This window comes from Tetrapisispora phaffii, chromosome 15 (genome assembly GCF_000236905.1).
Source record: "Tetrapisispora phaffii CBS 4417 chromosome 15, complete genome".
Taxonomy (NCBI): Eukaryota; Fungi; Ascomycota; class Saccharomycetes; order Saccharomycetales; family Saccharomycetaceae; genus Tetrapisispora; species Tetrapisispora phaffii.
The window spans coordinates 314,151-328,686 of NC_016534.1; the positions used below are offsets into that span (position 1 = coordinate 314,151).

The 14,536-nt window shown below is 35.3% G+C and overlaps 8 protein-coding genes across 8 annotated transcripts; 4 read left to right on the forward strand and 4 right to left on the reverse strand.

Moving 5' to 3' along the window:
* Nucleotides 1-97: 97 nt before the first annotated feature.
* Nucleotides 98-1,042, forward strand: MRPL22 (mitochondrial 54S ribosomal protein uL22m; the record flags this gene model as incomplete). The annotated part of the gene is made up of 1 exon (XM_003688510.1): nucleotides 98-1,042. One exon carries the CDS (start codon nucleotides 98-100, stop codon nucleotides 1,040-1,042), a length of 945 nt encoding a protein of 314 aa, XP_003688558.1.
* A 341-nt stretch (nucleotides 1,043-1,383) lies between these two features.
* On the reverse strand, nucleotides 1,384-2,013 carry SHR3 (Shr3p; the record flags this gene model as incomplete). Its single annotated transcript, XM_003688511.1, has 1 exon — nucleotides 1,384-2,013. The coding sequence occupies one exon, from the start codon at nucleotides 2,011-2,013 to the stop codon at nucleotides 1,384-1,386; it is 630 nt and encodes a 209-aa protein (XP_003688559.1).
* Nucleotides 2,014-2,331: 318 nt separating this feature from the next.
* RPS3 (40S ribosomal protein uS3) lies at nucleotides 2,332-3,048 on the reverse strand (the record flags this gene model as incomplete). The annotated part of the gene is made up of 1 exon (XM_003688512.1): nucleotides 2,332-3,048. One exon carries the CDS (start codon nucleotides 3,046-3,048, stop codon nucleotides 2,332-2,334), a length of 717 nt encoding a protein of 238 aa, XP_003688560.1.
* Nucleotides 3,049-3,826: 778 nt separating this feature from the next.
* On the reverse strand, nucleotides 3,827-5,014 carry PBR1 (putative oxidoreductase; the record flags this gene model as incomplete). The annotated part of the gene is made up of 1 exon (XM_003688513.1): nucleotides 3,827-5,014. The coding sequence occupies one exon, from the start codon at nucleotides 5,012-5,014 to the stop codon at nucleotides 3,827-3,829; it is 1,188 nt and encodes a 395-aa protein (XP_003688561.1).
* Nucleotides 5,015-5,463: 449 nt separating this feature from the next.
* IPI3 (chromatin-binding/pre-rRNA-processing protein IPI3) lies at nucleotides 5,464-7,074 on the forward strand (the record flags this gene model as incomplete). The annotated part of the gene is made up of 1 exon (XM_003688514.1): nucleotides 5,464-7,074. One exon carries the CDS (start codon nucleotides 5,464-5,466, stop codon nucleotides 7,072-7,074), a length of 1,611 nt encoding a protein of 536 aa, XP_003688562.1.
* Nucleotides 7,075-7,761: 687 nt separating this feature from the next.
* Nucleotides 7,762-10,209, forward strand: NPR1 (serine/threonine protein kinase NPR1; the record flags this gene model as incomplete). The annotated part of the gene is made up of 1 exon (XM_003688515.1): nucleotides 7,762-10,209. One exon carries the CDS (start codon nucleotides 7,762-7,764, stop codon nucleotides 10,207-10,209), a length of 2,448 nt encoding a protein of 815 aa, XP_003688563.1.
* A 718-nt stretch (nucleotides 10,210-10,927) lies between these two features.
* On the forward strand, nucleotides 10,928-11,377 carry MRPL19 (mitochondrial 54S ribosomal protein uL11m; the record flags this gene model as incomplete). Its single annotated transcript, XM_003688516.1, has 1 exon — nucleotides 10,928-11,377. One exon carries the CDS (start codon nucleotides 10,928-10,930, stop codon nucleotides 11,375-11,377), a length of 450 nt encoding a protein of 149 aa, XP_003688564.1.
* Nucleotides 11,378-11,693: 316 nt separating this feature from the next.
* UBP10 (ubiquitin-specific protease UBP10) lies at nucleotides 11,694-13,934 on the reverse strand (the record flags this gene model as incomplete). Its single annotated transcript, XM_003688517.1, has 1 exon — nucleotides 11,694-13,934. One exon carries the CDS (start codon nucleotides 13,932-13,934, stop codon nucleotides 11,694-11,696), a length of 2,241 nt encoding a protein of 746 aa, XP_003688565.1.
* Between the last annotated feature and the right edge of the window lie 602 nt (nucleotides 13,935-14,536).

A 14,536-nucleotide genomic window follows, 5' to 3' on the forward strand; every position in this document is an offset into this window, starting at 1 on the left:
CATATATATATAAATTTACGATCTTTGGAATCTCTATATTTTATTAAGAGAGTATAAGCTGAGGATAATTGTCAATACATAAAAATTTGAGTTCGTTATGCTTCACAGAGGTTTGATTGGACGTATTGGTGCAATTAGCCACAACCACATACTCTTCAATGCGGTTAACAAACGTATGATTAGTCAGAGTTCGGTATTGAGAGCTGAAGAAGAGTCTGCCAATACTAGCATTTTTGGGAGCCTAACGAAGAATGTGGATATGGCTAAGCCTGCCCAAGATAGACTTTCTGATAGAATGATTGCTAGCGCTGACAATAATAATACAGGGGAAGATGCTGCAGTGGAAGAGCAAAAATTCAGGGACTCTATCACTGTGGAGACTGATGTACTTCTACAGAAGCATATCCAAAAATTGGATGAACCAGAAAAACCAGCTGTGAATTTATATCTATCTCCACTAAAAAGACGCATCTATGAACAGAATTGTAAAGATAATGGTGGATTCTTCAAAAAAAATGCTATAGTGAGATTACCATCTACAAAAGAAGAATATCGTTTGACCTTGAATCAGCAAGAACTCGATGCTTTAGAACCATCTGTTTATTTGCAATCTTACAGATTGAAATCCTCTATGAAGAAAACTACACAAGTCTTAAGGATGATAAACGGGATAGACCTAAAGAAAGCAATTACCCAATGTCATTTTTCCAAGAGACATGTTGCCAAAGAAATCGAAGAATTGTTAAAAAGAGGGATAGAGGATGCTCAAAAGTTAAAATTAGATCCAAACGATCTTTATATTTCACAAATATGGTGTGGTAGTGATGGTTCATGGAGAAAAAATATGGAATTCAAAGGTAGAGGTAGGGTCGGTATTATTTCTCACCCTTGGGTTCATGTAAGATGTATTTTGAAAACAAAATCTGTAACTAAGAAAAGGTTAGAGTTTGAAAAGGATTTGAAAGAACTTAAAAAGAAACCATGGATTCAATTACCTGACAAACCAGTTAGAGGTGTTACAAACAATGTTTACAAATGGTGAGGTTAGGCCAACTAACGTTACACCAATAGATGAATCTAAAATAAAGCAATTTAATATTCAAATACCGCTACTTTTTACATTATTTGTGAATAATTACAACATTTCAACTTAGATATATCAAACGTATATTTCCACTTCACAGAATATAACTATTTTTATATAGAAATTCATGTACATATTATAAATAACTAAAATAGTAATATTATCGTTTGTGTTTAGATTTCTATTATTATAAATCGGTGCTAGATAATTATATATACTAAGTATATACACGTAGTTAAACCATTGACTCAAGTAATGTCTTTTGAAAATGATTAGATATGCGACTCCAAAGTTAGAAACTATTTCTGCTTCTTATTTTCCTTTTGTGCTTTCTTACCTTTACCTTGACCTGCAGTAGCTTCTTTCTCTACAGCAGCAGCTCTTTCAGCAGCTTCTTCAGCAAAGAAAGCTTTTAATCTCTTTTGATATTCCCAGTTAGTATACCATAAACCAGCTTGTAATACAACGGTACCCCCTAAGAAGAATAAAAATATAATGTTTGAAGATGCTAATACAGCTAGACCTTGATTTTCTGTTACTTCACCCCATTGATGTGAAATAGTACATTCCACACCAGTTTTAATGTTTGTAATAAAGATGCAAATTGCAAAAACAAATAAACCTAATGAAGTGTATTCAAATAGTTGTAATTCTGGGTTTGGTTTGTAAATCCTGATCATGGAACCAATGAAACCAAGGGTGGCGACACCCATCAATACATAAAATACCTTTGGATTAGTGTTATAAATTTGTTGGTAATGGTTTAAAGAAGCTGCAAAATCTTCTGTAGTGGAGTTAGTTTTGAATAAAACGTTATAATCATATGGTTGGTTACCAAAAATCACGCCCATTAGAAATGAGCTTGATACTAAAATTAAACCTGTACCAATTGTACAAAATTCTTCGTAACTTAAACCTAAGAATGCCATTATTAGATTCTATGAGGGTTGATTATCCTAGTTGTACGACTAATAGTACATATTAGTGAATAGCAATACATTATTAATATATGTTTCTTTTATTTGCTCTCGAGACTTTTTTCCAATTCTGATATCCAAAATCTTTTTGATTGCACATTCTAGAGGTTAGTCATTTTCAATAATTACGATAGCTGGAATTGAAATTTTTGATAAGGCATTTATTTTTACTGAAGACATATTATTTAGATATGTTTGAAAATATGTGAATTTACTGACAATACATATATTGAATTATAAAAGGTTTTTTAATTAAATATGGTGTATTATTTAAGCAGAAGCAGCAACTTCTTCTTGTTCTTCAGCTGGTCTGTAGTCGTTGACGGAAGCAACCAAAATTTTTTCTTCTTCCTTTGGTTCAACAATGTTGACAGCATCTGGTAAGGCTCTTGGACCAACCTTAGATTTAGATGGGTCTCTCATGATCTTAATTCTGATACCTAAAACACCTTGTCTCATTAAGACGTGTCTGGTAGCAACATCAATGAAGTCGTTGACTGGTTGACCGGAGTGGATCAAGAAACCGTCAGCGTATTTCATAGCCTTAGCTCTGGCAGCTCTTAACTTACCGGAGATAACAACTTCACAACCCTTGGCACCAGATTCCATAACGTATCTAATAACACCGTAAGCAGCTCTTCTGATAGCTAAACCGTTTAATAACTTGAACTTCATGGATTCAGCTTGGGCAACAGCGGATAAACCACGGTCTTGAACTCTTTCGGCATATAAGACAACGGTACCAGCCTTGAACTTGAATCTTTTTTGAACTAATAAAGTCAATTCGTTGATTCTTCTACCGTTTTCACCTAAGACTTCTTGGGTTCTGGTAGCTCTGATGATAATTTCAGTCTTGGTTGGAGTAACTCTGACTTCGACACCGGAGTAACCTTCTTCAGCTAATTCTCTGGTGAAGAATTCGTTTAATTCAGCGTAGAAAACACCGTCAGCGACTAACTTTCTCTTCTTGGAAATGTAGGCAACCATTGTAATAAATTGATATGTTATGGGATGGAGATCTTGCTATGGGGAGAAGAAAACAAAAAAAAAGACAACAAAGCAATAAAACTGTAAAGTGTCTTATATATATCAATTGGTTGTATAAATATCAGTTCCAAAAGTATATAAGTTATCGAATAGACAAACAATACAAATGTGTTTGTTGAATGGATTAACTCTTCATTTAGTTCAGTGGAAAGTGAAAAACTTCCGGTACGCGATGAGCTGAACAAAACCGAAAGTTTGTGCGTCGGTCGCAAAAAAAAGACCACTGCGAACACTACGAAAGCTGTGAAACTGACTGAATTTCTATTGAGGGTTGTGGACCAAGAAGTGCATAGGAGGATGCAGTTGAGCAGTGAGGTTGCACACCTTGTGCAATAGATTCATGCAGCTTAGTGAGCGGTAAAGAAGATGTGTTGCATGGGTTAACGATGCAGAGAGTAACAGCATCTTTGAGAAAAGAGAAAACTTTCCAGAAATTGTGATTTATTTTGAAAAATTGAAAAATTGAAAAAAATTATAACGCGGGTGTCTGGGTGTAGACACTACACCCAGACACCCTAATATACAGTCACTCCAAACAATGCCTCGGTTTTGTATAGTGGGTGTCTGGACGTATATATACGATAAGTGTTACTTAAGTAGTCATTTGTTGTCTATATATATGTGAATACTGCAATTTGTTATTGTATATGGTTTAGATATGCTTATGCAAAAAGTTTATTGGTAAATGGTGTTCAAAGCTATGCCTACGACTATCCGTTTAACGCTTCTTCTTGGATAGGTTTCTTTTCTTAGCGGATTGTTTTTCGATTTCTTCAATTTGTTTCTTGGTATTGTCATAAAGTTGTTTTTGTAACTCAAGGTCTTCGAATTCTTTTCTTACGAATTTCACTGTCTTGCATTCGGTGTAGTATCTCACTGAATTGGTTTCATCAGCATTCACTTCTTCTAGCTCTGGAGTCATCAATGTGCAAAGAATTGTCTCGGCACCTCTGGCTCCACTCTTGACGAAGAGCCATAATATAGGGTACAGTATGATGCAGTACAAAAATATCAACGAGAACACTGACCCGTTACTGATTATGCGACGCAAGGTAGCAGATCTCATCAACCCTGGTTGAACAACCGTGAAACTGATGTTCTTTCCTGTTCTCTGGACCCCGTCGGGTCCCTTCCTGTTTCTAACATCACCAAATATTCTTCTCTGCAGCTCCAGTAGACATAAAGACATCTGCAGTTTACTGGAGGCAAAGAACTTCAATGAATTCTTGTTGTATGGAACGTTTTGCCACAGTGGATCTTCAACATTCACGTCACCGAGACTTTGAAGGAAGCATGTGGTGAAAATGATTCTCACATCACGGTCTGGCGGTTGCGCTTTAAAACTTGGTTGCATCAAGTCTAGCATGTGGAAAATACCAGCAAAATTAGTACTCATTTGTAATTCCAGACCATCAACACTGGATTTTCTGGTCTTGTTACTAAAACCAGGAATACCACATGCCTCCATATCACCACTCATTATCACAACACCATCCAATCTTCTTGGTGGAGAATTATCTAACCATCCAGTCACAAACTTTCTAACTTGCAATAAATCACTGATGTCACATTGTTCAACGTATACTAATTGATTACCAGCTTCGTTTCTCAAATCTTCACACCAGTCCGTGACCCACTCATCGACATTTCGTGTAAGGATAATCAACTGTGCACCTAATTCAGCCATCTTTCTCACCACAGCCGTTCCCATGCTTTGAGAAGTTGCACCAGTGACAATAAACACCTTACCGTGTAGATTTCTTTCCCAAATGTTACTGACACCACGGGACCAATACTTGACCAGCGAACCAGCAGCCAAAAACGGTGACACTTTAATAAACTCATTTAAATACGGGACACTGTCGGTACCTTCTATCAAAGCAGTCCCAATAATGTTCAAAGGCATCTTCTAATAATCTCAATGTTGTTTTCTGATACAAGTTCTTCTTCTCTAAACACAGCACTTACACACTATGCCTTATTCTCTGAAACTGAGGCAACTGAAATAGTACCTGCCGCAACAATTGCAATTACATACTTACATTCATAAATAGTTCACCTTGATTGCTTCATTAAAGGTTTCAGAAGCCTTATTAATCTTATAAATTAAAGCTTTAAATTGAACCTTTTTAATTACCCGGGCGGTCATTTTAGCCTTTGAAAAATTTTATAGTGACAAATCTGTAGCTGTAGGTCATCTCATCGCTATATTGCATCAGATAGAAGAGATGATTGTCTATAAAAGAAGCAATGCAATTGGTAACTTAAGTTACACTATGGCTTTGGTGTAGTCTAGTTTCCCTTTTTGAGATTGTTATCAGTGAACTCACAAAGAATCAGCGATATTAGAGATTGATGAACGAGCAAATTATATACACTACCAACGCTACTGGTGCTATTGCTAGTATTCATTCTTTTGAACAGTCAAATCTAAGACAATGTAATGTGGATTCACTTAATAGTGCCGTTCAAGTTGGTGATAAATATTTATTTGTTGCTCAAGCTAAGAAGGCATTGATCAATGTCTACGATATATCGGGATTACAAAAGAGAGAATCAGTGGAACAGAGATTACCTTTACCAGAGATCGTTAGCTGTTTAGAGGTTGTCCCAAATTCAACGGACATCGGTACCAATGATAATATTCCTTATTTGTTGTTAGCCTCCACGCCGTCTGGCAAAGTTTATGTTTGGGAGGTGAGTTCAGGTATTTTACTCTCGGTGAAACCGATGGCGCATTATCAAGCCATCACTAAGATCAAGTCCATTTTAGGCGGTAAGTATATTGTCACTGCTGGTAAGGATTCTCGTTTAATGATCTGGCAAACAACCGATTTTGTCAGTTCTGAAGAACCTAGACCTGTGGCAATTTTGCATGATCATACCCTAGCTGTTACTGATTTTGTAGTCTCTACTACGTATGGGGACTATCTTTCATCTTCTGGTACAAAGTTATATACTGCTTCTCAGGACGCTACTGTAAGATGTTACGAATTGAATACTTTAGCCACTCAAATGCCAATTGGTAAGAAATTAGATAGCAATGATGCTAATTTACTACAACCAAAACTGTTAGTAACGTTTACTTTACCGTATGCCGTAGCTACCCTTTCATTAGATCAAGCGGATAGGGCGCTATACATCGGCACGAGCAAAGGTTGTTTCAATCTACCTCTATTCTACCAATTACCTGGGAATAGAATTGTCAATTTAACACAGTCTATAAGTGAAAAATTGACAAGCAAAGGTAAAGTCTTTTCCTTAACGGAGCTTCTACCTGGACAGGACGAGCATCAGAAGCCTCAGGATTTATTTGCCATTGGCCAGATCCTGATGAACAAAATCAGTGATTTAGATGTTAAATGTTCCCAGTTATCTCTAGACGGGTCACAATTAGTAATTGGTGATGCAACTGGCAAAATATCGATTATTGAAATTTTCTCCAAGCAAATATTGAGGACAATTTCTCCTGCAACTACTCAACAGGACTCCGTAGGAAGCGTAACTAATCTTCTAATAAGCACACAATATAAAGAATCCTCGCATATTGAATTATTCAATGGTTCTAAAAGTGACTCTGGCAAGACGCAGAAACTACCAGCTTTGCAAAGAGCTATCTTCGATAATAAAAAAGAAGGAACTTTGCACGATATTTGGAACCAATTCAAGTCTCCAGCTTTCGAGACAGTAGCACCACTAGAAGATTTCGAAACTTATCTTGATAACATGAAAAATCAAGAGTCCGTATTCTTAACAGAATCAAATAGAGATTCCAACAGCATCAATACGGTTACTGCAAACACAGAAAACAACACAAATGCCTCTGAAAACTCATCAAAGGACAAAGAAATCCAAGAATTGAAGAACAACGTTCAGTCACTAACTGACGCCTATAAGGAACTACGAGAAATGCATGAAAAGTTATTAACTGAGAACGAAACTCAACTTCAAAAGGATTCAACCTGAACAAAAAGCATATATAATACAGACTCAATATAATTTTAGCAATTCTAACCGATCATAATTCATAACAGTAATCTGCTGGCAGTTCTCCATCCTAAGGATGCCTCTGTCTATATATAGTTATCACATCCATCATTATCTGTCGCTGTCGTCTTCACTGTCGTCGTATTAATGCTTGCAGCGTAAAGTGCGGCCGGGTACCTAGCTATTAGGAGTAACTTTAAATTTTGAAATTTACGAATTGAGAACCAACCCATTCAATGAGAGACGCAGTCAATAAACCTCAATCTTGATTCATATTTATTGTAATTACTAAGATGATTCATGTTTATCCTGAACTTATGTTATTCTATTCATTTAAGTTATTTATTGCTGTTAGTATCAGTTTTGGTTTCAATATTAGTTTTTGTTATTGTAGCAGGGACAAGGATATTGCAGAGGTGTTACCTAATATTTTTATTTTGGAAAATAACTCCCCCAGAATAATCTCTGAAACAAAGTGCCAGTAAAGGAATCTTGATAGTATTTTAAAAATACAATTGTTTAGATATAAGAGTATCTATATTTCTAATACTACAGGTCATTTTACTGTAACAGGTTATTTTTTATTCAAATCTTTGACTTTGGGTATAGAGATCGATTAATTTACTGCTGCAACGGAAAGCAAAGCAAAGGCAGCAAACCGCAGACATGTCTTCTTTGACTAGATTGTTACAAGAAAAGAAGGACAATGCACAGCTCAAACAAGGAAGCCCGGTACCTTCAATTGCTGAAGATGTCGCTTCTACAACTTCAAATACTTCTTCTAGTTCTTCTCTTCCTCCAAGACCGATTATTTATGGCACCGGCATGCCTAGAGCTTCAGTTGCAAGCGTGACAACTGTTACTCAATTAGACTCAGAAGATGATGATACTGATAGTGCGCAGAGTGCTAGTGCGATTGTCAATACAAGACCTGGTGATGAGAGCATGTATTTTAAGGCTGGTCCAAATGATGCTGCATCTTCAAGACTTAGAAATCCGATAAATAGTCCATTAGATTCGAAGAGTGGCTTGTCCTCAAGTTTTTTAGATTCAAATTCAGCTCATACCGCTACTATGCATGGTACAACTGTTAACACAAGGGTCGGTAGTAATTCTGTTATTTCAAATGAAAATGTGTTTAGTTCTACTGCTTATGGAAGCTCGTACGGTGATACTATTCAACGTCGAAGAAGTGGTAGGGCTTATTCAAGCTCTAATCAAATGAGACAGATTCCATCTTTATCATCTAGTATCCCATATTCTGTTCCTAACTCCAATAAAGAAAGAGCAGGAACTAGTAGTAGTGGCTCCTCTGTAACAAATTCATGGATTGAAGCATATGGTGGAAGCATGCCAAGTAATATTTCTGCAATTGACTCCAATGTAATTTCTTCGCCAATTGTGGACTCCGTTGAACCAAGATTCATAATCTCAAAACAAAAATTACAAAAATCATCTATGGAAAATAGTACATCTCAAGCAGGATCTGTATCTCGATCAAATTCATTATCATCTCAATTAGGTAATTTATTTTTTTCAAAAAGTTCAAAAGATATTTACGGTTCCAGCTCTTATTCAACAACCCATACCACTGTGAACGGAAGTTTAAATACAACCTATACAACATCAACAGCTGCTACCGCAATTCCAAAACCTGGCCGTGCTAGACAAAGCAGTATTTATCAATCTTCAAGACAACCATCTTCCTTCTCAGATGCCACTATTAGCTCTACGCCTTCTTTAAATGAACATGTGTCGATTCAAAGTGCTCCAAAGGGCAGTTATTCGTCTGTCTCAAATTTAAAAAATATATTTAAGAAGAATTCTGGTACCAGTATTAGTGGTTCTTCAAATGCTGCCCCATTAGCCGTACCTTCAAAAATAACAACTAACGGTTCTATTAGTATTCCAGACAGAATGTCTACACAATTGAACACACAAAGTTTGACACCAAATTTCTACGGTAGTAGTGCCAATGCCAATGATACATTATATTCCAACTCTGATGATACGAAACTACCTTTTTCAAGGAGATATGAAAGATCAGGAGAAGATTTGGGCGCAGGTGCGGGAGGAAGTGTGAAATTGATGAGAAGAATAACAGATGCTAAAGTATTTGCTGTCAAAGAGTTTAGACAAAAACTTGAAAACGAAAGCAAACGTGATTATATCAAAAAAATTACATCGGAGTACTGCATTGGTACAACTTTACGTAATCCAAATATTATTGAAACCATTGAAATTTCTTATGAATCCAATAGAATCTACCAAGTTATGGAATATTGTGAATATGATTTATTCGCCATTGTAATGAGTAATAAAATGTCATATGAAGAAATATGCTGTTGTTTTAAGCAGATTTTAACTGGTGTTCAATACTTACATGGAATCGGTTTGTCACACAGAGATTTAAAACTGGACAATTGTGTTATTAATAACCAAGGTATCGTAAAATTGATTGACTTTGGTGCAGCCGTTGTTTTCTCATATCCATTCTCTAAAACTTTAGTAGAAGCTAGTGGTATTGTTGGAAGTGATCCTTATTTAGCACCTGAAGTTTGTATATTTTCAAAATACGATCCACGTCCAGTTGATATTTGGTCAGCGGCAATCATTTTTGTATGTATGGTATTAAAGAAATTTCCTTGGAAAATTCCAAAGTTACGTGATAACTCCTTTAAATTATTTTGTTCAGGACGTGATTGTGATTCTTTAAGTTCACTAGTTACAAAAACACCAGAGCCACCTTCATATGATAATGCTACCACCACTGGTAATAATGATAAAAATTCAAATAACCCATCGGATCCAAAAAATACCAATATTGGTCCACAAAGATTGTATCATTCCTTACCTGAGGAATCACAGAGTATCATTAGCCGTATGGTTGATCTAGCTCCAGCATGCAGAGCGAATATCGATGAGGTCATGTCTGATCCATGGATGGAAAGCATAGATATGTGTTATGTCATCGAAAATGGTGATCAATCAACTGTCGTAAATAGTAAATGCCATACGCATACTAAGGTCGACCAAAGTGAAGCACATATAGCTGGTTTAGAGAAGAAGAAAAAGAAACAACAAGCTGCTGATAACCATCACAACGCATCATAACCATCGTTATTTTATTTTGACCGTCTACTATGTGACTTTTCAATGAAGTTGTCCAGAGCCATTACTGCTAAAGGTAGAACATTTAATTTGATATATATACATAGAAACTTTTTTGAAACAATTCAGCTGTAAGAAATTGTTACTTAATGTTCCTTCATCTCAGCATCATGATGCGATGTATGTAATACTATGATAGCTAAAGCTGTCATTGCCAATTTTATGACTAATAAAAGAATATATAAACTCCAAGAAAAATCAGTTGTCCTTCAAGACGATACATTAACACATCGTTATCTGTTCTTGAATCCATTGTAATAATCGGCATACTTTTCTTATTTGTACAAGGTTTGTCCGTTCTTAATCCTTTCCATTGAATGATCAATTCAATTTATTATCACCGGGATTCATTTTGTATATAACGATCACTTATCAAATAATTATTATGTATATAAACAATTGTTTAAGCGCTACAAAACTGCAATAATTAAACCCAAATTTTGATTTGATTTTACCACCTGTATCATTTATCATATTTCATGTTTTAACATTTATAATGTTTTCATTATGCTTTTTCGACTGGCGTTCTTAACAAAATTAATATTGAAAAATGAATATTTATATATATATATATATATATTCTTTTAGAGTCTAAAGACTTTTAAAACAAGTTATTTATGAAAGGTAGGGAATAAGAGGATATTCAAAAACATCAGTACTGATGTCTCAAGCTACCAAAAATTTACTTGTAAAATTAATTGTGGGCGCAGGTCAAGCAGCTCCAACACCGCCAGTCGGACCAGCTTTAGGTTCCAAAGGTATAAAAGCTATAGATTTTTGTAAAGAATTTAATGCCAAGACCGCCAGCTTCAAACCAGGTGTTCCAATTCCAGTTCTTATTACCATCAAACCAGACAGATCATTTTCATTTGAATTGAAGTCTCCACCAACAGGTTATCTTTTATTGAAAGCTCTAGGTATGGAAAAGGGACACGGAACCCCAGATACGAATAATCCTGATAGAATAGTGGGTACATTATCTTTGAAACATATATATGAAATTGCCAAAATAAAGAAGACTGATGATAGACATAAGATCTTAGAAATGGAAGGAATTGTGAAATCCATAATTGGTGTTGCAAAGAGCATGGGTATTAAAGTTGAGCCATGAGAAAATAAGCTGGTTTTGCATAAATAAAAATGTAGCAGTATCTATTAAACTTGTAAATAAAATGGTATAATTTTGTATAAAGAGATTTTAAAACTAAATACAAAAATATCGAACGATTTAATAATAGGACTTGATTTGACCATTAATATATTTAATTGTCAGATTATAAAGTTTAAATGCAATATATGCAAAGAAGTAGTTTACATAGAAAAGATTTCAGAATTAAATGATAAAATCTTTGTGGTTAATTGAAATTAAGAAAAATATTTTTAATCTCGATAAGATGCAATTTGTTCTTATTGAAGTATTAGTAACATCAATATTTGTTTAGTCTTCTTTTTTTATTCTTTTTAAATTGTTTACGATTATTATTATTGCCACCGGTTCTTTTATATTGTGATGGTGATGAGAAAGCAGAATTATTTGAAGAGGATGAATTAGGCCTTTGATTTGAGTTCTGTTGCTGTGTTTGCATTGGTATACTAACTTCTTTATTGGTAATATGCTTAGAAAACTTGATCTCACGCGGGGTTAACCTAGTATATACCAAATAATAAGCATTTGGCTCTTTTAAAACATTTCTCTCAGAAATTATATTAGTATATTCATCATCATAAGTAGCCCATGTGCCATCTGGTTGCTTACAATGAGCGATATAGTGACCTGATGATAGAGATCTACCTTCATGTACCACAACACTGATTAATTGATACATGACCAGAAGTTTTGATTTAGTTTTATCACAATAACTAGTTAAATCCAAAAACATCGGGTAAGAAACAGCTTGTTTCATTTTAGATGATGATTGGCCATTAAATCTAAACTTCTTAAGATGTACTAACAATGTCTCTGGTGCTCTTAGAATGGTGTTACGTTTGACTGCATTTGTAGTTTTTTTACATTTTTCACAAACATAACCTTTCTTTTCTTTATCCATCTTAATCAATTCTGGATTGAAAAAATCACCAATTGACTTTTCAATACTGAATCTGCTAGTAGAAGCGTCTTGAATACCATTTTCTGGATTAAGTTGATTATTCGCATTATTGACTGAATCAGCAGCTCCTTCTTTAGTTGATGATTCTTCAATCTTGTTACTATTTCCAGCAGGATAGTTTGTGGTAGCACTATCAGTTGAATTAGTTTGGTGTCTGTTATGCTTCCCTTTTAAGTGAAGCGACAGATCATAGAACGGTTGCTCAGTTTTAGATATTTCTCCACAACTCTTGCAAGTAACTTCCTGCTTTAACAACCCACCGAAAATATCGTATATTATGGATTCGGTCATTTTTTTCCCTTTTGGAACCGAATCTTCTTGTAATCTCGACATTAAAGACATGAAATATTCGTGAGAGTCTTCTTGTTGCCATTCACTCATCATACAATTGATTTGCTCCAGAGCAGCTATCAATTTCTTAGGATCAATGTAGTTAGCAGAGGTTTTACTTGTCTTTTTTGAATCTTTCCACCACATTTTTTTGCTAGTCTGTGACAATATGTAAGAAACGGAATTTGGTTTGATAATATCAGTTATATAATCTTTGTTGTTTCTTAAAATATCAAATAGATAATGCTGAATAGCAGGTATGTGCAACATGGCTTGAACAGCAGCATTGGTATAACAAGTGACACCATGATTTAATAGTCCACAGGGTTTTAACCCGGATAATATAGGACCCCAATTCTTTATTATGCGTGAATCTTTATTGGTGCCAATATCATCAACGTCCTCGTTAAATTGATAGAAATTAGATAATATTTCAGAATTAATAGGTTCTACAACTTTTGCATTTTTTTTTTCATTTGCTTCCATTTTTTTCAGCTTCTCAGTTTCAAATTCCATTTTTTCTTTTTGTAGTTCAGCCTTTTCATCTACTTCATCATCATCTTTGGTAGTGTCATTTTCTGACACTTCTGATTCCTCTAACTGGCTACGTTGACGTTTATGGTCCTTATTATTGTCTATTTTCTGGTAAATGCCTTCGCCTATATCTTCACCTATATCTTCACCTATATCTTCGTTATCTGCATATTCTTTTGCCTCATGAAATACTTCGTTCTCACTTGAACTTCCATTACTCGAAACGCTTGTAGTTTCTCCTGTTTGTGATTTTTCTTCTTTGAAGTCTGGATCCTCCTCACTATCTTCATGATCATATCCATTGTGCTGTTGTGTATTGTCGTCCTTTTTCACTTCAAGCTCCATGTTTCCCTCTTCTGATTCTAAAGTGTTATAATCTGTGTCACTTAGATCTTCACTCTTTTGATCTTTGGTAGTGTACATTGCTAGAGCTTCGCTCATCGACGTTGGTAACTTCTTCTTCTTCTTCTTTTGCTTCTTATGCATTTTATCATTAGTCGAACTGTCATCACCACGACTTTCAGCGCCTGCAACACGTTTGCTTCTTAGTTCCATTTTTTTAGAAGCTCCAATAACAATGTATGAAGATGTGTCGTCACTCTTTATAGAGTCAGTCAATTTTGTGCTAGTCTTAAACTTAATTGGATTTGAAATGATGCTGTCCACCAAAGGATTCAAAGCATCGGACATAGTCATTTGAAATAACTTCGAACTTAACAAAAACTTTATCTCTCCAGGTTCGTATTTACAAAACCTATTAGAAATTGATTATTTTAAAACTCACTTAGAAATATTACTAATACTGTTATCTCAAAACGACTTGGGATTAATAAATGTTTGGGAAGAAGTCGTTCTAGCAGACAAAACTAGGTTCTAAAGAACCATCTCAAGATAGGCAATGTTGTTCGACTCCAGATCCTTTAAACTTCCACGTCACCTCACCTCATCGCATCTCATCTCATCTCATCTCATCTCATCACTGGTAACCTTGTGAAACTTGATCTCTATAAAATTTTCCTTTAGTTTCTTTTTCGGTTCTCGACGGTCCTCGCCACTATTAAGCGACCGCTCCGCCTAGATGAAGCGAGAGTTAGGCTCAAACGCCAACTTTTGCTGTCTGCCTAGAGATTTGGTCCCCTGTCTACGGACCAACTTGTGCTCTGCCTAGTGAGCTCTCTGGACCAGGAAGCTAGGCAGAAGAACAGCAAAGGCGATAATTAGGTAAATTGACTGACTTCGGGAATGAAGTGTACTGGGATGCACACTAGTCTGTATTGAAGTTTAAGATGTTAGGGTAC